Source organism: Pteropus medius, unplaced genomic scaffold (genome assembly GCF_902729225.1).
Source record: "Pteropus medius unplaced genomic scaffold, Ma_sr-lr_union100, whole genome shotgun sequence".
Classification (NCBI taxonomy): Eukaryota; Metazoa; Chordata; class Mammalia; order Chiroptera; family Pteropodidae; genus Pteropus; species Pteropus medius.
Window position 1 is genome coordinate 6,978,730 of NW_024350927.1, and position 22,461 is coordinate 7,001,190.

At 38.7% G+C, this 22,461-nt stretch overlaps 1 protein-coding gene across 1 annotated transcript in view; it reads left to right on the forward strand.

Annotated features, from left to right (window-relative positions):
- Positions 1 to 22,461, forward strand: part of RERE (arginine-glutamic acid dipeptide repeats) — a 284,989-nt gene that overhangs the window by 139,065 nt on the left and 123,463 nt on the right. Inside the window, 1 exon segment of the mRNA XM_039841989.1 lies at positions 11,418 to 11,522. Coding sequence (XP_039697923.1) covers positions 11,418 to 11,522 — 105 coding nt within the window.

Consider the following 22,461-nt stretch of genomic DNA (forward strand, 5'->3'; position numbering starts at 1 on the left):
CAAAGTTTGTAGGAATTTTCATTGACATATTCTTTGAATTTTCTGTATGTATGAAAAATTTCCTATGGAAAACTTGGGGGTAGGGAGAAAATACAGAAAACTTTATTCTGAGGCAGAGGTAACATTGCAAGCTAGTTTTTTCCCCCCCAGTTTTATTCTTTTAAAAAAATTTTATATTTTTATATTAGCTTTAGGTATACAGTACAGTTGGGCATTTATGTAATTTATAAGGTGACCCCCCCTCCCCCCGTTTATTCTAGCTAGTTTTAATGTCTTAGGTAATTATGCCAAAAAGTGACCCTGAGCCTCTGCTTTGTACCCTGTGGCATTTTCTTTTTTTCTGCCCCTTTCAAGAAAAGGACACACACACATTCTGATATATTTTGTATATAAGTGGAAGACTGGGCTTCTTGAGTGTCAGAGGAGTAAGACAAGTCATAACTTTCCCCACTGGAAATAATAAAGTAGTGGAAGAACTACTTTCTTTGTTAAAGAGTATGGTTTAGAAAAAAAGCCACAGGGATATTTATGCTGGCTTTTAGCTTAACTATAATAAGATGCAATAATTTCTCTATTACACTGCTCTGATGGTATTCAGTAAAACCATCTGGAGTCTCTTATGCAAAGCTGCATTGCTAAAGCCAATTATTTCAAGGCAAATTAGCAACTTTTAATACAGGGCCGATTTAGGCAAACTTTTGGGGCCAGATAATCTTTCACGTGGTCTGTGTTGCCAGCACGCAGCTCAGCCATTGGAGTGCAGAAGCTTCAGGCAACACTCCCGAGGTGGCTGTGCTCCAGTAAGACTTTATTTATGGACCCTAAAATCTGAATTTCATTTAATTTCCACTGTCAGGAGGAGTATTATTCTTCTTTGGATTTCTTTTTTAGCTGTTTAAAAATGTAAAAGCCATTTTCAGTTCTCGGGTTCTACAAAAACAGGCGGTGGGCCAGCGTTGCCTGTGGCCACAGTCGGTCAACCCCTGCTGGAGGAGGGGAAGGAGTCTACGTGGTTAGATTTGGCTTTCTGCAGGACTTTGTGGGTGAATTCGGAGGGTTCTCCTGGTGTTCTATAAACGCCTTCCAGAATTCCCACAAGGACAAAGCAAGTTAATGGAAGGTCAGATAGATTGATGGAATCATTAAATCGTTAGCTAAGGCAAGTGGCTTGATCTTGGGATTATTTCTTATCCTGCTTTGCATGCTTTTCTCCTCATCTTTGCATCGCGTGTCACTGGTTCAGTAAATGATTTTAAGCAATTTAGAGTTGAAGTTAAAACAAATATATGAGATAGATGTGTAACTCTGGTGTTCAACATGTTTTCATACAATTGCTTAAAATGGCTGTATTTGAACATTTATCAGAGGCTATTCAGTTTTGTAGTGTTTTTATACTATATTAACAATTCGAGAAGAACCAGTTGTCCCGGATAATTCCAGCTGGACCCAGATGAATTTACTTTAACTAAGTTTACAATCAGATATTTTTCTGGAGATGTGTAATTGTGTAGGTCACTATTCCTCCACCATCCACTAAGGGCTGAAGTGCTGAGCTGGTAATTACTTATCTTCTTTTCACTGTGTATGTAACTATAACCCTTACCGATTAGATTTTTTTCTCCTGTGGTATTTTCTTTACAGGGCCATAAAGTGGTTTTATAAAGCTATCATCTGAAATTTGGTTTCGTTAGCTTCAGATAGAGCATTTCTCATGTGACTTAACAGTTGGTTTTGTTTTTTTCCGAAGACAGCAAATGATACTGGTCACATAGTTACTGGAAGATCCGCCTAGTAGGTGCTCGGTAAATATTCATGGACGTGTTGACGTTTGCCTACGTCTGGAGCCCATCTGTATGGGTCTCACTGTTGCTTAGGGATCTCGCCTGTTGCTCACTGTAAGGTCATCTTTGCTAAGAGCAGAACTGAATGGCAGTGCCCTCAGAATCCCTATTTATTCCTTTTCTCCTCACCAAAGCAAAATTAATTTTAAAATATAGGGGGAAGGGAATTAGATTTCTTCCAATTTTTTCTTCAGCGTTTATCCACAGAAAGAATTTTTTTCCTTCTCCATAGATATAAAGCAGTGCTGCCAAAAATAATTTCAATTTCTCTCTTTCAAAATAGAGAAAAATAATCCATAGGCACATGAAAGAGGATCATATGACTATAACGAAAGGAATGTGGAGGACAGAAAAGAGAGAAGGGAAAGACGGATAGTGTTAGCATTAGCTCCATTCTTCCAGAGATCAGAGCGCTCAGTTGTATGGATTCACTGAGCTCACAGTGGCTCTCAGGGGGTCTTGCCATCCCATCAACTCAGGAGGAAACTGATGTGTAACTTTCTCTTTAAGCTGGTACTGGGGCTGGGTTATACAGGAGAGAGGGCTTTGTCCTTTAGCCATCATGAATCAAAGGAAAACAATTTCTCTGCAGCCCCTCTGTGTACGTGGAGATTGTAGCGTTTCCCTACCCAAAGTAAATTTAGTCCCAGAAGAAACTGGGGTCCTCACAGTCACAGAAAGCTGTGTTGGGGTCCAGCATTACTGCCCTGCTGCTGCTTTGCCTTCGCTGTTCCTCATCCCTACCTTTCAAGCCAAGTTTCTATAACTGCTTCTTTTCTTCATTACATTTATCAGTAACCATAGTGTAAAGTTAGTCTTGAGTAGAGAGTATTTTTGAGTTCTCTTTATTTCCAGGTTAATATTTTCGACTGACGCTGGTATAATAATAGAAAAAACACCACATTGAAATGAGAAGACTTCAGGTTGAATCCTAGCAGTGCTGCCTAGTTTTGTGACCAAGGCCAAGTTTGTTAATCTTTGAGCCTTCTTTTCGACAGACTTATTCAGAGTCACATGAATAAATCTGTGAAGGGGCAGAACCTTGAACCAAGGGTCACATCTTCTGGTTCTGCCTTCAGTAAGATGAGATGTGTAGAAAGTCTCTCACGGAGTGTTTCTCACTCAGTAGCATGAGTAGTGCTGATGCTCATTGAATCTGAATTAGGTTTTAAAAGCTTTATAAAAGGAAGAAAATAAGCTAAATTAAATGTAATTCTGTATCGACTTCCTGATGTTACAGTTACTCAGCATCCATTTATTTTAGTTTTCCGTGTCTTATTGGATGGCTTAATTGGGTATCCAGGCTATTTCAGGTACGGGGAGAAGAGTTTAGCTCGAGGAGCCATCCCTAGGTGCTCCAGGAACGAGCAGATAACTCGGTTCCGAGATTGAACAGATAGATTTTATTAAAGTAAGTAAGAATGGTAGCTTGCAATTTGTTTGCGATGTTAACTTTTTCTACACTAAGGATAATGTTTTATTGATGATAAAAGGATCTAGAGCAATTGCTTTGTGATTGGAGTGTGAACATGTGACCTGGACAGCGTTTTCAGGTCCCCGGTGCCACCTGTACAGTGAATTCTCCAGTGCTGAGCGTGGGGACAGCACAGGAGCACACAGTCTCATCAGCTTAGGGCTGTTGTGTAACTTTCTGAATATCTGCTTCCTACTTCAAGTAATCAGTCACTTGGAAGGAGAATATCTTAAGGGAGATCAGGTTACAAACTGTCATCTTACCTAGGAATTCATATTGTAGGAATATGTTTTAGAGTGAATTTTCTGGAATTGTCGCCATGAAACGCTAAACTAGCTCTTTAGAGCTCCTAATCACCATCTTTTCATTCCAGATTAATTTATTTCCTTCCTTTGTTATGGGCAGCAAGGGTCTTACACGTGTCATGATTGAATCAGATTAATTCCGCCTTCACACGGCTCCCTAGCCAGTGTTTGGCATCTACGGGATCCCTTTAGCTCCTGCACGTTCCCTCAGAGCTTTTAGTTTTGCAGTGGAAGAGTTCATTTCCTGGTTTTAATCTGCTGTTGGTTTTATATGTGAAATGACTTTGACCTACAGCATTTTTATTGTTTTATCTATACACGCTTAGTACTTCATTAGATACCATAACTTGTCCGTCATTTTATTTATTTATTTGTTCATTCATCATTTAACATGTTACTGAGCCACTGGTAAGGGAAGGGCTCTGTGGGTACTGGGAACACCTAACTGAATAGCATGCTCTCTATTGAATTCTTCATGGTCTTTCAAAATTTCTTTTATTTGGAGCTACTTTTAAGTAATTAATTAATTTTCCCCTTCTTTAATCCCCCTCCCTCCCCACTTCTACCCCTGACCTACGGATGTTGCCGTCTCCCCTTAAGAACTGGCTCTCTGAAGGCGGGGCGTCTCCTCTCACCCGCTTGCGGTGCAGACCCAAGGCCTGGAGCACCTGGGGCCTGGCGTCTTTGGGATGTGGTCCGTGGCTCCACCTGGGGCTCAAACCCAGGACCTTCTGCGTGTACAGCAGCCGGGCTAACCACTACACTATGGAGCCACCCCTTATTTGGAGCTACTTTTAGATACACAGAAAGGTTATGAGTACTGAGTTTCCATATGTCCTCCCCTCAGTCTGCCTCAGTGCTAACACCTTACATAACTGAAGCGCAGTCATCAGAACCCGAAGTCAGCAGTAGTACAGTGCCATCGACCTGAAGACCCTGTTTGAATTTCATTAATGTTCTACTCTCTTTGAGCTGCTATCACAAAATAACACCGGCTGGTGGCTGCAGACGACAGGAGTTTCTTTCCCACAGTTCTGGAGGCTGGAAGTCTGAGGCCAGAGTGCTGGCATGTTTTGCGTTTTGGTGATGTCCCTCCTCTGGTTCCTACCCCGCTGACTTCTTGTGTTTTCACATGGCAGAGGGCAGAGAGGGGACACAGGCTTCCAGTCCAATACCACAAACTCATTTTATCCTTCCTCTTTCCCTTATTTGTAACTTCCCTCCAGCATTGAAAAACCGAGTTCTTATTGTTTGAAATATATTTACTTATTTTTATTCAGTTCTAGAATCCACATAACTTAGTTTCAGAATATGTAACTTGTGTCCCTATGAGATCACATTTACTGACTAAATTTTTTTCTCTAGTGTTAGAGTGTATAGTCAAGGTACTGTTTCTCAAAGTTGCTTAGGTCAGTTTTGTTTTTACAGACCTCTTGAAGTGTGGTTGTGTTACTCATTTGTAACACAGTTAGGTTCATTTGTTAGACTTCACATTCTGTTTTTGGTTCCTCCTGGTTGATTTGGACTGTTTGTTTATTTGGGGGGTATGCAAGGGTATGTTGCAAGGGCACTACGGCTGTGGTTTTGAGGGTCAGAGCTATACAAGATATACTCTTCAACTCTGCTATCATGTTCCCATTCTCTACTTTTTCCCACCCACCTGCTATAGGTAACTGATCCCTTTGCTTCTCAGTTTATCCTTCTTGCCTTTTCTTTTTACGAATGAGAAATAGACATCTATCTTTTTTATAACCTCTTCTTGCTTATCTGAAGGGTAGCATGCTACAGATACTCTTTTGCATTTGGTTTTTTTAACATAGTGGTGTGTTGTGGAAATTGCTCCATATCAGTGCATAGAGAACTTCCTCATGCTTTTTTACAGCTGCATAGTACTCCATCATGTGGGCGTGCCATAGTTTATTCAGCTTTGCTTTCTTGTATATGGGTGTTTCTGTTGTTGCCAGGATATTTCAGTTATAAATGATGCCATGAGTATCCTGTGCATATTTATTTCCTTATTGTTGGGTGTGTCTCTTCAGGGTGGATTCACAGAGAGGGATTGCTGGGTTAAAAGATTCATGTGTATGTGATTTTCCTCCAGAAAGTGTATACCAATTTGCACTCCCTCAGTAATGTATGAGACTTCCTGTTTTCCCAACAGAATGTGTTACCTTATTTTTTTTTTCAATTTTGCCAGTCTGATAGGTGAGAAATGGTATCTCAGTGTTGTTTTAGTTCATTTTACTAACAGTGAGTGAATTTGAACTTTTTTTCATATGTTTGAAGGATTCTTTTTCTCTCCTTTGAATCATTTGTTGTGTCTTTTCTGTTGGGTTTTTGTCTTGTCTCACTTTTTAGAAGTTCTTCATATGTCTGTTGTATATGCTGCAAATATGTTCTCCCACTTCTGTCAGTATTCTTTTAATTCTACATTTTTAAATTAATGCAAAGATTATTTTTATGTAGTCAAATGTATTAGTCTTTTATTCTCTCAGGATGTAAGTCATAGTTAGATAGGCTTTCCCTACACCAGATTTAAAGATGAATTCTACCCACTCGTCCCAGTACCATTTATTTAAAAAGTCTGTCTTTACCTCAGCAGTTTGAGATGCCACTTTGTCATAGTATTACTAACCATATGTATTCTGCAGTTGCCGTTGTATTTTCTGTTGTCTCTTGATGTGCCAGCACCACACTCTGCATTATAGAGGCTTCATAGTATGTTTCAGTGTCTGACAGGGCTAATCCCCCGGCACCTTTTCAGTTCTTTGTTTTTCAATGCGACTCTTAGTAGTAACTGTTTTCGCCATAGAATAGATGGTTGGTATTTGCATTAGGCTTGCACTGACTCTTAGATCAAGCTGTGGGCAAATGCCATGCTGAGTTTTCCAGTCCAGAAGCAAGGGATGTTTTTCCATTTGTTCATGTTTACTTTTATGTCTCTCAGCAGCATTTAAGAATCCTCCTCATAGAGATTTTCCCATTCTTGTTACATTTACTCCTACATATTTAACCTTAAGACATATATTGAATTCTATGCTCTAATAATAGAGAGTATACATTTTTCTGTATGCCTTGGCATAGCCTTAACAGTTGATTATATATTAAATCACAAAGAAAATATCTGATTAAAATTTAATGAAACTATAGTTTACAAGCAAAAACAGAGAACAGACAGGACTTTTCACCTGAGAATGTAAAATGTCCTATTAAACAACTTCCTTGTGTAAAGGGAAACAAACCAAAATTAAAGAAATTTTTAAAAATGTCACTATAAATACTATATACCAGAACATGTGGCATGCTTTTAAAGCAGCGATCAGAGGAAAACTAATTATTCTAAACGCATTGATTTAAATGCAAAAATAAATGAATTAAATCCTCAGCTTAAATGATAAAAAGAACAACAGATAAATCAAAAGAATACACTGATGTTGTGTCACCTTAAGACAATTATATTTAAAAAGCGGTGAGGCAAAAGGACTGAAGTGGAAGTAATGTCATAGATTGTTGTATTTAGAGCAACCACCGAGAGAGAACTATACAAAGTGATATACTAACGCACTGTAAATAAATCAAGATGGAATTTTGTAAAAAGTTCAAATAACCTACAGGAAGGCAAGAGAAACAGAAGAACTAGAAGCAGAAAAGATTTTTAAAAATCCTATGCCAGTCATTAATAAGATGGCTTACAGCAGACAAGAAGCTGACTCTGTGTCAAAATCATCTTCTCCTTCGTTTTCAGGTAAAAGTGAAATAATAGCTATAAACAAACATGCTACTGTAAGCAGTCTGTACCTCTTTATGAGTTTCTCTGAGGTTCGCATATGCCTGGGGATGTACGAAGATTTTCCCAGTTATGAGTGGTTTTAAGGGAATGAATTTCTGGGCCCAGTTTTCATTTGTATTCTCTTCCTGCCGAGGAGGTTCTCGTCTCTCCCCGATTCCCTTCGGATAGCCACTTCTCACTAGCCAAGGGACTCTTGAGATGGTACCCTGCTGAGGGTATAACTCCGGGGGGCACCACACCAAAGGACTGCCAAAACAAGTCTTTTCCAGCAAGCCCTGCTACCGATGAATGAAAGGACCTTGAAACACGGGCTTTCTTGTCTTTAGCCATGTTTCTGTTAACAGCAAAGTATCACTTTAAAAAAGGGGTATACAGGACCGTAGGGGGCTCTGAAACCAGATACTTCAGTAAGATGGGAATGATGGCTGTTTTCTCTTAACGGTCTCTTCTACATCCCACAAACACTGTCAAATGATGTACTTAGCGCTTTTGAGAGCGAGCATGCTGAAAAGAGGGCTCTGGGGAAAAAAAACTCGATACTCACATATATACACACATTTGTAAATGTAAGCACTACTCTTCAGCGAGAAGCGATATGAAAAATATTTCAAAATGGGTGCCAAGTAGTCAGAGCAGGTGAGTGGGCTTACCTGCTCACATCGACCCTGTCTTCAGCTCTGCCCAGTGCAGGAGGGCCCCTTGACTGGCACACACAGCGACTTTAAGTAGCCTCAGCTGTGAGCCAGTGACTGTCATTGTTTTATTTTTCCCTAATGCTTTTTTTCATATACAGTAAAATACAGATTTTAAGTTTACATTTTCATAACTTGCGATAGATTTGTTTGACTGTAAACAAGGCATGGAACAGTCCTACCATCCAAGAAAGCTCCCTTAAGCTATTTCCCCCTCAACACTTCCCACCCAGAAGCAACCATTGTTCTGATTTCTCTCACCATTAATGACTTTTGCCTTGTACTTATACTTCGTATAAGTGGAATCACATGGTGGTATGTCCTGTTTTGTGTGTCTGGTTTCTTTTACTTAACATTTAACTTTTGAGATTTTTCCACAAAATGCTATGTATCAGTAGCTCAGTCTTTTGTATTGTTGTGTAGTATTTCATTGTACAAATACACAATGATTTGTTTACCCATTTCCTTGTTAATGGACATTTGGGTTGTTTCTAGGCTAGTACTAATAAAGCTATTATGAACAACAAACAAAAAAAGCACAAAAAAAGTAATAATAAAGATAAAAGCAGAAGTTAAGAGAAAAACATTAGATCTAATTAATCAAATCCTTTAAAAATTCTAATATCTCATTAAAAATACATTATGACCAACTGAGATTTATTTTAAGAATGGAAGATAGATTCACTATGAGAGGCTCTGTTAATATCATTTACTTTATTAATAAAGCTGAAGAACAAGCTGTATCTCCAAGGCTGTGATTTTGACATGATTTCTAAAGCTAGTGTCATATCTAATGGGAACACCTGAGAGACTTTTCCCCTGGGATCAGGAGCCAGGCAAGGGTGCCCACAGTTTCCACTACTTGCCCCATATATTAGAGGTTCGGTGCAAGTAGAGGCTTAAGAAAGGTAAAGAAGAATTAAAACTGTGTTTATTTGCACACAGCAGCTTATCTGGAAAACCGCAGAGAATCAATGATTAAACTATATCAAATACTAAAGAATTCAGTCAATTAGGAGGAATAAAATTAACATACAAAAATCAATACCTTTCATGTAATCAAATGGGAAGCAAATAGAGGACATAATGATAAAGTCCCATTTGTTATAGGTTCACGGTCATTTATTAGAAGATATGCTTCTATTCCTGCTGCTTTTGTTTTTTCCTGAACCAGTTGTGTTGCCCTCCCCAGGGAACATGTGGCAGTCTCTAGATATTTTTGATTGTCGCAATGATACGTGTGTGGGTGCTCTTGAGTAGAGGCCAGGAATGCTGCCCAACACAGGACAGGCCCTGACAACAAACAATTTATTATTCAGTCCCAAATGTCAGTAGTGCTGAGATTGATAAACCTTGTCTTAAATATATCGGATTTCTAATGGCTGTGTTTAGAATTGTGAGTTCGTAGAGTTTTTATACCTTTTCTTAATACATTAATTACTTAAGTTTAAGGGTAAACTTAAATTTGAGTATTTAAGAAAGAATAATGAGAATTACACTCCTTTAGGAATGGACAATGGTAGTGGAAATAATTTATTTTACATAACACTGATTAGTATACAAAGTTCCATAGGCTTATTTGATCTAAGTATTTTTATTAGATAAGTACAACAGGTATTTTTATCCCTATTTAACTGATAAAGGAACTTACTTATTTCTTCTAGCTTCAGAGACTAAATCACTTCAGATGGATTGGGTAGTTGCAGAGTGAGTGCATTCTTCATCTGTAAAAGTGATTTTACTTACTTTTTCTTTTCCAGAAGCTCACTTTATTCCAGCTAAGTACTGGAGGTCCTGGGCGTGGTCAGTTGGTACCTAGTCAACATTCTCTCTAAATGTATCCCCTTCTGCATATATCAGTGCTTCCAAAAGAACTTTCTGCAATGATGGAAGTATTATATAAATCTGTGCTATTCAATATGGTGGCCACTAGCCACATGTAGCTATTTAAATTTATATTAAGATTAAATAAAAATTTAAAATTTATTTATTTCAGTTGTACCACCCACATTTCAAGTGTTCAGTTTCTCTGCATTCTCTTCTAATCAGTAGTTCCCAAAGGAATTTTAGTAAATTAGTAGTATTTTTATTTAATTTTAAAAATGGAAATTGTCTGAGCCCATGTTAGCTTCTGTCCATTGCTGAGGCTTTGGTCATAGTTATTTAAGCCCTGTGGGAAAGGAGGACATTGCTTTTCAGTTTCTTGGTAGGAAGTGAGTGAATGTCTATTCCCATGATGATATCCCTCAGCCAGTTTCTTTCACCTTGGCGATTAGCTGGTGAGCATGATGTTAACACCCAGCGTACACAGCTCTTCCGCAAACGGATGCCTGTTCAGGCCGTGGGAGGTCGGATCCCTGGAAGTGTCGTGGTGTGGTGTTGATGAGCGTTTGGTCTCCAGTTCCGTCCTCTCTAGTCGTAGCCTGTAGCTTCCTCTTGACGTTAAATTTATCTTCTGTGACCACCGAGGGAGTTGGGAGTTCTTAAAACCTCCCTGCCTTCTAGGAAATTCTCCCAACGTGCGTGTGTGCGTGCATGTGCGTGCGTGCGTGGTGGGAAGTGGGCCTTCTCGCACGGTGTAAAGTTTCTGACATATCTGGTACATAGAAACACTGCTTAAGGAGTTCTGCAGTATTGTAGAGTTTTCAGCTATCTTGTGCTTTAACTTTTGTTGGTAGATGAACCTGGAAACGTTACTTTATTGCAGTATTTCCATGGGAAAGTGTCTTCCAACATATAGTCATTTAATGTTACTTAAAAATTGAGACGTGTTTATTTGTATGTTAAAACCCATCTATGTACTTAAAATGTTAAAATTTTTCTTTTGATTTTCTAGTCAGTTAACTTCTTGCATGTTAAAAGAGAAGAAAAATAAAGGTAGTGGGAAGAAAAGGCCCATTTTGCTGTGATGGTGTAAAAGGGCTTTAGATGGATTTTTTTCCCTAAAGTATTTTAACCGTAGTTTTAATTCTCCCCTGTCATTTCTAGTTTGATATCCTTTCATCATCTTCAATTTAACTTTGTAGTTAAAATTTACTCTATGACCAAAATGCTGGGATAAAAGCAATTAAGTGGTAAAGTTGTAGGTTGAAACAGTCATGAAACAGAAATATATATAATAATGGACATTTTCTTCTTTTGGGAGCTCCCAGTTTTCTGAATAGATGACTGTAGAGTTTGTAGCCATGTTCTACATGTTCTTAGAGTGACATGGATTTAGTCATAACTCTCCCATCCCCACCCCGCCAGTAGTACTTTGGTTTGCAAAGCAGTTAAGGGTATTACTAATGTGCTTTTTTGTCTGTCTGTTTTCAGAGGGAAGTGCAACATCTCCCATTTTTCCGACATATTTGCTGCTAGAGAGTTTAAAGCCCGAGTGGATTCGTTTTTCTACATATTAGGCTACAACCCTGAGACGAGGTAAGCGAGTCGCTCGGGACACTTGGTGAGAACTCTTGCTTTTCTCGCGGTGTGTGTATGTGTGTGTTCATGCATCTGGGCATTTACTGGTAAGGCGAGAAAAAAGGACTAGCAAATCCTGTCGTCAGCCTCTTTGGAGGGACTTGTAATTAACGTCTTTGATGTCTAAAGCAGCCGTGATGTCTTCCTATTAAGAAAAGGAAAGGTGAGAAAATTTAGGTTTAGAGTGGGCAAGCGAAAAACGTACATTTAGTTCATCTGTGTTTTGAATTTACTATGAATTGGCAGGTTATTATCCTGAGGCACATTTCCATGAATACTGTATTGAAAACACTAGAACATTATGGAAAGTTCTTTGGTTAGTCATTTGTTCACTTAGTAACACCTCTGAAATCCTCACTGCAATATCTCCAATAAGACTACTGGTATGAGATGGACACAGCCAGTTCTCAACCATCTTGGTGAAATCTATGAACAGGTAGAATTATTATTTTTTAAGTGAAAAGCAATAGAGTCAAAATAACAAAGAATTCTTATTTTAAGTCTGTAATAGACTGTAGCTTAACTCAGGACATGGAAGAACTTCTGCTTTACTGATTTCTGTAAGAGCGTATGCATTCATATTTATCCTTTATTGAGCATATGATTACATGTTTTATTAAGGATTTGAAAAAGAATGTTAGCAGGTGATCGAATAGTCTGTGTGATCTACAGACAAAGATTTAGAAGAAAAAGATTTCTGGCTCAAGGAAGTTAGTGGAAGTACCACATTAAGTATAATAGCAAGATGAGTAATTGTTTTAGTGAAAACCTTTTCCTAGAAGATGCCAAGAAATTATATACGTAAAACTTAGAACGTTGCTATTAAGACAGTCAGCCTAGGGCCAGTGAAAGGCGACACGTGGCTTATGGTTGTCAGAGGCTGCATAAAGCCCTCCTGGGGCTTACCTTTAGTGTCTCTCTATAAATACATTAGACAGCTGGAGGGGTAATAGTGTAATGGTCACCTTTTTTGCTTACCTTTTTTCCTTTAGAAAACTGGATTTGAGCTTTTATTTTCTTTTTTTAAGTATGCCTTATTCCAATGACAAAGAATCTGATCAATGGTAATATTTCAAAGCACCTTTTATTTTGAGACGTTTATTTTACATATGCATTTATTGACTGCCTAGTCATCTCTTCCTGTTGCCCAGATGAAGTGTGGAACACTTGAACTTGGATTCTGTCTAGATACAAAAGAGTCTGTTATTTCAGTGATGTCATATTTATGTAACTGTTTGATTAATAGTCATTGCACAAACTAGATTGTATTGGCGAATTGACTAAATTGCTTTTGTGTTTTAAACTTTTAGCTCTTAGGTTCATAACTATCAATCAGATTGTTTTACTGATTTTGGTCATGCATCTGTTTTTGCTCAATGCTTATTAAAAGTGCTATATAACTTAACCTGTGTAAGCTAGAGACTCCCAAGTTCCTTTCTCATTTTTCATTGTGCATTGCTGACAGTCATTCAAAGCGATACTTCAGTTTTGTTTTAAAATGTAGGTTAGGTATGAAACATAGGATATTATTTGTCTTTCACCTGAAAAAGCAGCAGAAAGACGTGCCTGTAGCAGCACATTCATAGAATCTGCATCCCGAATCACTTCTTTTAGTGCCATGACCTTCCTAGTCACCACTGTTCATTTCTGTGCTCGTATTCCCCGTGTCCAGCTTGTGCCTGGTATATTGTACTAGAGGGGTGTTGGATGAATCGAAGTGAACAAAAATATTTGAATATCTACTTATTAGTAAAGTTTGTGGCAGATCTCAGACTTCTCACGAAGTGAGTGTAAAATTTTACATCAGTGGAGCCAGTGTGGCCTTCTGTTCTAGCTCACTGGTTTCACCCTGAACCACTTCCTACCTCCGAGGCTCGGGATTGGGTGTACAGTTCTCACAAGTGTTCATGTGATCAGAACAGTGTGTGTGATTTAACAGACTATAGGAAACTGTGTTTCCCCCACTTGGCTTATGCGCAGCCGATCTTCAGCGTGGTACAGGTGCGTGCACCCTTGCAGAATTTACCTCTGTTTCTGTCTGTCTCAAGTTTGTGAGAAGCGGGGCTGTGTGGCGAGCTGGTTTTTGGTGTAGCTCTCCCCCATGGGAATGAGTGGGACTAGCATGTAGTTGTGGCTGCATGGTGCTGGGTGCTGACTCTTTGTGCCCTGAGTCATTTGGAGAGGAGGTGTCACACTGTTTTAATAAACCTGTGAGGTAGTGCGTGTACCAGTAAGACCGCCGTAAATTGAGTCGTGATTCTGTGACCGCAGACTTTGTGACTGTCACCCTCCCCTTAATGCAGGAACTATGCTCTAAGTGAGCAGTCGAAATTGAAGCTTAAGATGGAATTATTTATTTCTCATAGCAAATATTCTAATAGAAGTTAAAAGTTGATTTATGTGATTTTCCATAATTTATTTAGCATATTAGCAAGCTCTGAACGTTTGGAAATTTTTTTTCATGGTTATTACATAGATCCTTTTAAAACTCCAGTGTTTGGCTACCTTTTTATTTTTCCTCTAACCTGATTATATGTTGTGTCTTGTCAGGGACCTGATTTTCCAGAGCTTTTGGTGTTGATGGTGTTGCTTTGTTGAACACGTGTTTGTTAGCGGGGAGCAGACTTGTCTGTATTCTTTGGTTCATCGCCTTTAAAGTTTGGAAGAGCCATGATCTCTTACCTTTCATTCTGGAATCTGAATGCTCTGGAAATCAAAAGATTTTTATTCTAAGTCTGGTGCTATAACACATTTGATGGTCATACTTGAACTGATGTGAGACTATTTAATTCTTAATTTCATTTACTTTTTGTGAGTTTGCACAACTCACAAAGTAACAATATGATAAAATAGGGATTATTGTTCAGACACTGCTGGGGTGTTTGTTACATATAATATCGTATATTCAAGATAGTACTTTTCTAAATCCAGAAAATTATGAATTCTGAAAATCCTCTGACCGTAAGGATGTTAGCTAAGGAATTGTGATACTATTCTTGGTAGCCATGATATTTAAGGAACAAAACTTAACTGGGCAAGAAAATGGAGCTCTGCAGATGTTTCTAGCTTCAAGTAGGATACAAACTATAAGGGGCTGGCTGACAAATGAGAGAGGCTTGACTCTAATGCTGGCCTAAACATTGATCCCATAAGTAATTGGGCTTTGCTTTTGGAGATATTTTGTTGGTTGGTTGGTTTTTGAGATTTCTGCACTCAGAGGGTGTTCACTTCTGCTATATAAACAGGATTCATCTCAAATTTATTTCTGTAGTCAACATACTCTGACTCAGGTCAGTGAAGGAGGGGAAGGAAGTAATGGCGAGTCCCAGAAAGAACAAAAGATAGTAGAGAGGAGATGCTTTTATCTTTAAATTATTAAGCATGAATTTTCCCCAAGGACCAGTTCATTTGTTTCCCCTTGCTCATTAGGGTTCTTTAGGTCCCTAAGTGCATTTAGAGATAGTGAAAAAAACATGTAATTTAAAATGTAGGATTTTGTTTTGATGGTCACTGATATAGTCTCTCTCTCTCTCTTTGATTAAAAAAAAAAAGTGTTTTAATCTAAGTGTTAGAGGTCTTGGTCTGTAGCATGAAACAGCTGATATTCTTGGTTCTTTGCTTCTGCAACATGAGCCTTGGTAATCAGGTGGAAGACAAGTAGACCTTCCTTCCATCTTACACAGGAGAGAATGTTGTGATCACCTGTGATCACCTGCAGTCACCTGTGCCCTCTGCTTTTCTTCTTCCAGGGAGGAGCCTTGTTTTAAAAAGTAATAAAGAGGCTTAAGGATTATTATTGTTATGTTTAGTAGCAATTGTAAATTGAGGCACTTTGAAGTACTTATATTTAATCTCTCCCTGACTGACGACAGTTAGTAGCAATAATGTTACTAATAATTGCTGCACTTAGCACTGTGTGCAGAGACACTGCTCTGAGTGTTTTACTTGTATAATTCATTTTCTTTTACTTTGTTTTAAACGACCTTACATAAAAGTTACAAGTACAGAAGACCCTGTCTTAACTGAACCATTTGAAAGTATGTTGTCACCATGCGGCAATATCACACTCTAATACTTTGTATATTTTCTGTGAACAAGGACAGTTTCTTAAGTAACCACAATACAACCCTTAAATCAGGAAATTAACAATGAAATATTATTACCGTGGAATTCTCAGACCCCACTTAAGTTTTATCAGTTTCCCCAGTAAAGACCTTTATAGCAAAATGATCCAGGTTAGCATTAAGGATTTAGTTGTGATGTCTGTTTAATCTTTTTTAGTCTAGAACAGTTTCTGAGTCTTTCTTTCACTTCATGACCTTGGTACTTATGAAGATTATGGACTAATTATTTTATAGACTCCCTCAGTTTGCATTTGCGATATTCCCTTACTAGATTTAGATCATGTATTTTTGACAGTGATAGCACGGAAGAAGTCTTGAGTTCTTTCTTCTGCATCTTATCAGGTGGCATACAACTCCGGTTTGTCCCACTGCCAGTAATGTTCACTTTGATCAGCTGAAAAAAGTGTTGTCTGCTAGGTTTTGCAATTGTACAATTTCTCTTTTTCTTTTAATAATTAATGACCATTTTGTGGGAATTGCTTCGAGCCTATGTGGATATCCTCTTTCTCATCAAACTTTCACTTTGTGCATTTATTTATATCAGGATGGATTAATGGCTTCCTATTTTATTTAGTTGTTAATAATCCGTTGCTATCATCCTTCATTTTGAAGTCAGATTGTCCTAGAATTTGAAGAATGACTCTTAGAACCAAGATCTGGTGGTCGTGCTCATAGCTTTGGATCGCTGCTCTCAGGCTCTGAGTAAACAGAGCAAGAGTGGGTGGGTGGTGGGTGTGTGTGTGTGTGAGAGAGAGAGAGAGAGAGACAGAGACAGAGACAGAGACAGAGACAGAGACAGAGACAGAGACAGAGAGACAGAGAGAGGGGAGAGGAACAGGGATTGTACACTTTTACATCTGTATTTCTGTATCTCCGTGTGTATCCATGCATTCATACCAAGTTCTCCAGTTCTAATCCAATACCACAGGGTTCCTGGTAGTTTTTTGGGTTTTTTTTTTCACCTTTTCTCCTTTTTTGGGTAATTTTATCTTTAACAATGAGAAGCCTTTTTTCATTATCTTTAATATGTTTCCAGCTAGAGCTGGATATAAATATTTTCTTGCATGCATTTCCTCTGCCATCACATTCGAACTCTGAAAACATTTACCCGAGATGGCAAATACTGCAGACAGTTGAGAAATGATGACTTGACTAAAACAGAAATTCACTTTGAAATGTTGCAAATCCAAATTAAAGGAGATGTAGATTGTTACTTTTTAGCTGAGGTATAGAGAGTTATGTTTAAAATAGATAGTCACAATGTTATTTAGAATAACTAGGTATTGGAAAAACCATAAATGTTCAACAATATGAGACCAGTAAATAATGGGACATCCATATGATGGTATACAAGGTGCTCATTACAAATATTTTTGTAAAATGTTTAATGATATCATACTACGTTCAAAATAGAAGAGTAACTAATAAAGGACTGCGTGATTGTGCATATATTATATATAAGCAATATTTTAATTGTAATCTTAACACACATACCTATACATGCACAGAGATGTATATTCAAGGAAAAACAAATCTCTATTACAGAATTATGCTTTATTTCGGTTTGTTTCTTTTATTTTTATATTTGTCAAATTATCCTCTAGTGAGGATAATCAAGGTGAGACCTTGATTTCAGGAGCTTAGTGAGTTGGAGCTGAGAGCCCCGTATGCAGTGAGGACTGTCAGAGGCCTGTTCTTTCAGTGGAAGGGTGAACTAGGTCACACGTCTGGAATTAGAAGTGACGGGGAAACCTGTTTGGGATTCGGACTCCAGAACCAAAGAAAGAGAGGAGGAAAAGGGGGGATTCCCCTCACAATTGATAACTCTGGGCTTTGCCCCCATGACAGTTTGAGCTTGAATTTACATTCTTGAAAAATATGAGAATTCCATGATAAGAAAATATAAAATGTGCCAGGACATACAAAAATTTTTTGGAGGACCTTCCCTCATTTGAGACCCTATAGCATAACTACAGATGAAATGCCTTTGAATGCTGAGCTCACTGTGAGAAATTACAAAATACTGAGAAGAGACGGTGTGCCACCAACTTGATAAAACATTTGGTAAGATACACACCTAAAGATTTCAGTACTAGAACTATAGGAAAAGACTGTATGACAGACTTTTTCTCTTTCACGTAAGCAAAGTTTGAAAGGAAGCAGTTCTAGGCTGGTGTGGGGCCCCACAGCCATCAGGGCCTCACCCTCTGCTCTTCTTAACTTCAGCCACTACCTTGTGCTTCAGGCAGTGATGGAATGGTAGCTGTGACATCTAGATTTCAGGCTGGAAGAAAGTGGGCAAAAAATGCACGCCGTCTCCCTTTAAAGACAGTTTTTGTAACTTGTACAGGATACTCCATTTTCCTGTTATTAAACCAGAAAGGAAAAAAAAATTAGACTCACGCTTTACAGGTGAATTCTACCAGTGTTCCAGAGAACAGAGACAGATGCTGTAGGTTCTCCGAGTAATTTTTTGAGGCTAGTAAAACCTTTATACCAAAGGCATATTAAAAAAAGGAAAATTTATAGGTCAGTCTTACGAACATGCATGTAAAATGTTTTAATACAGTATTAGATAATGGAATCTGGTAAAGCATTAAAAATATACTTATCTAAGTTGGGGTTATAGAATATAAGAATGCTTTAAGAATAATTATTCTGTTAACCTGTTTCACCACTTTAATATATTGAAGAAGAAAAGTATGCAATCATCTTGATGTAGAAAAAGCACTTGATAAAAGTCAGCACCCTTTCAATATTGGGTGGCGGGGTGGTGGAAACGCTTAGCAAATTAACCGTAGAACGAAACTTCCTTATTCTGACAGGATACTTACAAAACATACTGCAGGCACGACACTTAAAGGTAGAGTGTTGGAAGTATTCTCTCTCAAATCAGAAACAATATAAGGATTCCCATGTCCATTAAGACATGAAAAGGTAAATATGTAAAAAATTGGGAATGAAAAAAATGAACCTTTATGAATATGATATAGTAATTTTATCATGGAAAAATCTGAGAAAATGTGAACAAATTGTAAAAACTGATGAGATAAATCAGCATGCTTGCTAGGTGTAAGATCAACATATATAAAACTCAGTTCCATTTCCACACACTAGGGACAATTGGAAAATAAAACTTAAACTTTCTAGAAGCTTCCTTTCTCTTGATGTGAAGTTAGTACTAATTAAAAGTCAAATAGAATATCTTTTTTCCAAGTGTTTTTCTCTAGAGTTTCTTGAATTTTCATTGCTGTTTTGGCTTTGCTATTTTCTGTTAGTAAGTAAAACACTTTAGATAATGTTCTGTTTCTGGTAAGTAGAAAACTCTTTAAAATAAAACCTGGGAAACTTCCATGTTGCAGCTCTTACTTTACTTTTGATGAACATAAATTTTCTGCTCACTGAAAGTATTATAAATGGACAAAGTGATTTTTTCAGTTGGTTTCCTGATTTCTGGACGAATCCATCGGCACAGTATATTCATCTCACCTACTCAGCTCCCCTTTAGTGAATTCAGAAGGGTTAATTCTTCACCTGCTGTTTGCTAGGGATTAATTGGCAGAGAGCAGGGAGGTCCAGGATCCAGAGACGATATAGCTATATCCAGGGCCACCAGGCTTCTGGGGAGACCTAGTGATGGGCCACAGAAGGAGGCACTAGGGCAGCGCGTGTGCACGTGGGGCATGCATATCCCTGCGGACGGGTGGTCAGCGGCGGGAAGCAGGCCCTGGTGTTCAAGACAACCAGCGGAGAAAAAAGGCCCAGGTCTTGGAGGCCCGTCAGCCCTGAGTAGAGTCCCAGAGTGTCCTCAGTGTAGGACAAGGCATGGTCAGTGGAACAGAGCCCATTTCCAGAACTGGAATTTATGGTTAAAAGTGGCACAGTGCCCTACTCCGGTACTAAACCACAGGGTTCACAATCCCATATTCTGCCGTTGTGATTGAATCAGGAGCTGGGTGTTATGTGGCCTCAGTGTGGAGTTTACTGCAGAAGCAGGTGGCCAGGCAGAGAAAGGTCGGGTTGCTCATCACCGCTAGTGTGTGGACGCTCCCGCAGCCGTGCACGAGGACTGGGGATTGCAGGCTGGTCCAAGCGTTTTTTGTTTGATACAGTTTTAAATTTTCAGTTTGGAATTTTATATATATTACTTAGAGTTATGAGGTTAATCCATAGAACTTCCATATATCTTTCACCCAGTTCACCAACTGTTAACATTTTATTTATTTGCTTTATTATTTTATTTTTATTGATTTTATTTTATGTATTATTTATCTTTTTAACTTTATTTATAGATTTGCTTTATGAGCTCAGATTTTGCCATATTCTCTGTGTTTGCCACCCTCGCTTCTTTCCACTCTCTGTAGTGTTTTCCTTTCCTGAACTATTTGGAAATACGTATCAGATGTCAAACTTCTTTCCGCATAAATATTTCAGTGTGTAGTTCCCAAGAACGAGGACGCTCTCTTACACAACCATGGAATGGTTATCAAACTCAGGAAAGGTTACATTGATATAATGCCGTATAGTCTAATGTAGTCCATACTCAAATTTTGCCAAGTTTTCTAATATTGACCTTTATAATAATTTCCCTCTATGATCATGCTTTGGCATTTAGTGGTTGTATCTCTTTATATCCTTAACTTTTCTTTGTTTTCATAACGCGTTTCTTAGCCTTTTTTGTTTTTCATGACATTGACATCCTGGAGGAGTAGAAGCCAGTTTTGTCAGGTATCCTTCAGTTTGGGTTCCATGTTTCCTCACGATTAGATTAGGTTATGTCGTTTTTGCCGAGAACTACCACATAAGTGACACTGTGCCCTTCTCAGTGCATCAGATGTGTATTTTTTATGAGGTACTAAGTAAGACATCAATAAAGATGATTTTAATACTGTCCTTGGCCCCAGAGAGCTTAAAATCTTTTGAGAGAGGGGAGGCGCCCCAGAAGAAGCGGGGATGAGTGAAGGCTCAGCACGACGAGAAGAGCGTTCTTCGAGGTTTCTGTGTGCTGCGTGACGAGCTGTCTGCGGAGAGGAGCTGGCTGGGACTGTGGTCGGGTGGGAGAATTCCCCACGCGAGAGAGTGAGCCCTGGGGTGCGCTGCCGCTGACAGGTGGCCGCAAGGGGAGTCTGTGTACGTGGTATAAAAGGACAACTGTGAGGTGACGGTGTCAGGAAAGACAATGAAGAAGATGTTGGAATAGGCCGGCATCATACTGGGATCCAGTACTGCAGAGAAAAAGCCCTTAGGGTCACTCAGGGCATTTGTGGGACCAAAATTATCGACCATGTTTGACTTGCTATAACAGTAACGGCGTTTTTGTTATGTTCTGTGGAATAGTTCCCATGATTTTTCAGAGTAATGATGTATTTATCAAATTCTTCTATTGATTTCTCCAAGGGAGCATTTTCCATGTGAAGAAGGGATGTGGTAGTTTTGTTTTTTGTTGGTTTGTTTTGTTTTTAATACATATTTGAAGGAAGTACTTTGGTGGTCATATTCATGCTATTTGGTTGCTAGATTCTAATTTAATTGCCCATTTTTAGAAAGTCTTTTTGCTAGACTGTTTCTAGTCACATACACCTGGGGACGTGTTATCTTATATACCAGTAAGGAATAGGGTCTTCCAACCTGTGGCTGCTTGTCTCGTGTGCTGGGTCAAAGGTAAAACTTATTTCAGAGTACCTGGCATTTCTGTGTTGTGCGAATTACATTTTCAGCATGATAAGAGTTCTTAGTTAGTCCATGTCAGCTGGTTGGATAGCATGAACAGGGATCCTAGAGAACGGAGTGAGTCCTGCGCCGACTCCAGGAGTCCCGAGGATACGAATCTTCTGAAAAGCAGTTTGAAATTTCTTTTCAATCCACACATTTGGAGGGCGCAGAACGGGCGCTGCTCTTTCCTGCTGACATTGTCCTTAATAAATCGCATGGAGTTTCATGGTCTTCCTTTTTTTGCCTACTTGTAACTAGGTAATGATACATAGAATCATCTCGTAGTTTGCAAATAGAAACTAAGCCTCCATACACGTCCAGAACTAGGGTTCTCACATGGCTGACAGTCCCTGTTTGCCTTTTTTTTGGAGGAGTTTTGAGGGGAGGACATAAAATGTGTTTTTAAGGATTTTAACAGAAAATGTCTTGGCCGGTACTGTGGACAATATGAATACTTCACAGTGATCAGTTTGACTAGGATGGTGTGACCTTGCTTGTGGCTTTAGCAATCATTTCTGATTAATTTTAAATGAATTTAGCTTCATGGGCAGTATTCTGAAGAATCGCTTCGAGTTTTGAATCAGGAGACCTCCACTGAGATCTTTAGGTGTTAGGTGTTGGCGGCAGAGTGTTCTTTGACTTCTTGATTTGAACCTTCCCGTTCTTCTTAATGTTAAAAATACATTCTTCGAGCTAGACATAGCTGATTGAGGTAGTATCACTTGAGGAAATGTTTTTACTTATTATTTCGGTGATTTGAGAACTCTTTAAGGGAGGTGAAGCTCCGCGCTGGAATACAGCGTTCTTCACGTGCTCTGCTTGCTGTGCCATCCGCCCTGAGTTTGTAGTTTTGACAATAGCCAGTGCTCTTTAGCTTTCCTGGGACTGTTCATGTGGCCTCTTCCCAAATGTTTAAAGTTTTCAAAAGGAAATTTGTGGGGTTGCTACTCCTGTGTTTTTAAACACGCTGCGGTATTTCTGTTAATTTTCCTTAAATATAGTCATTCACATTTCTGTCTTTCGAGTGTGTTTCATCTTGAAGATCTCGCTATTTGAAACCA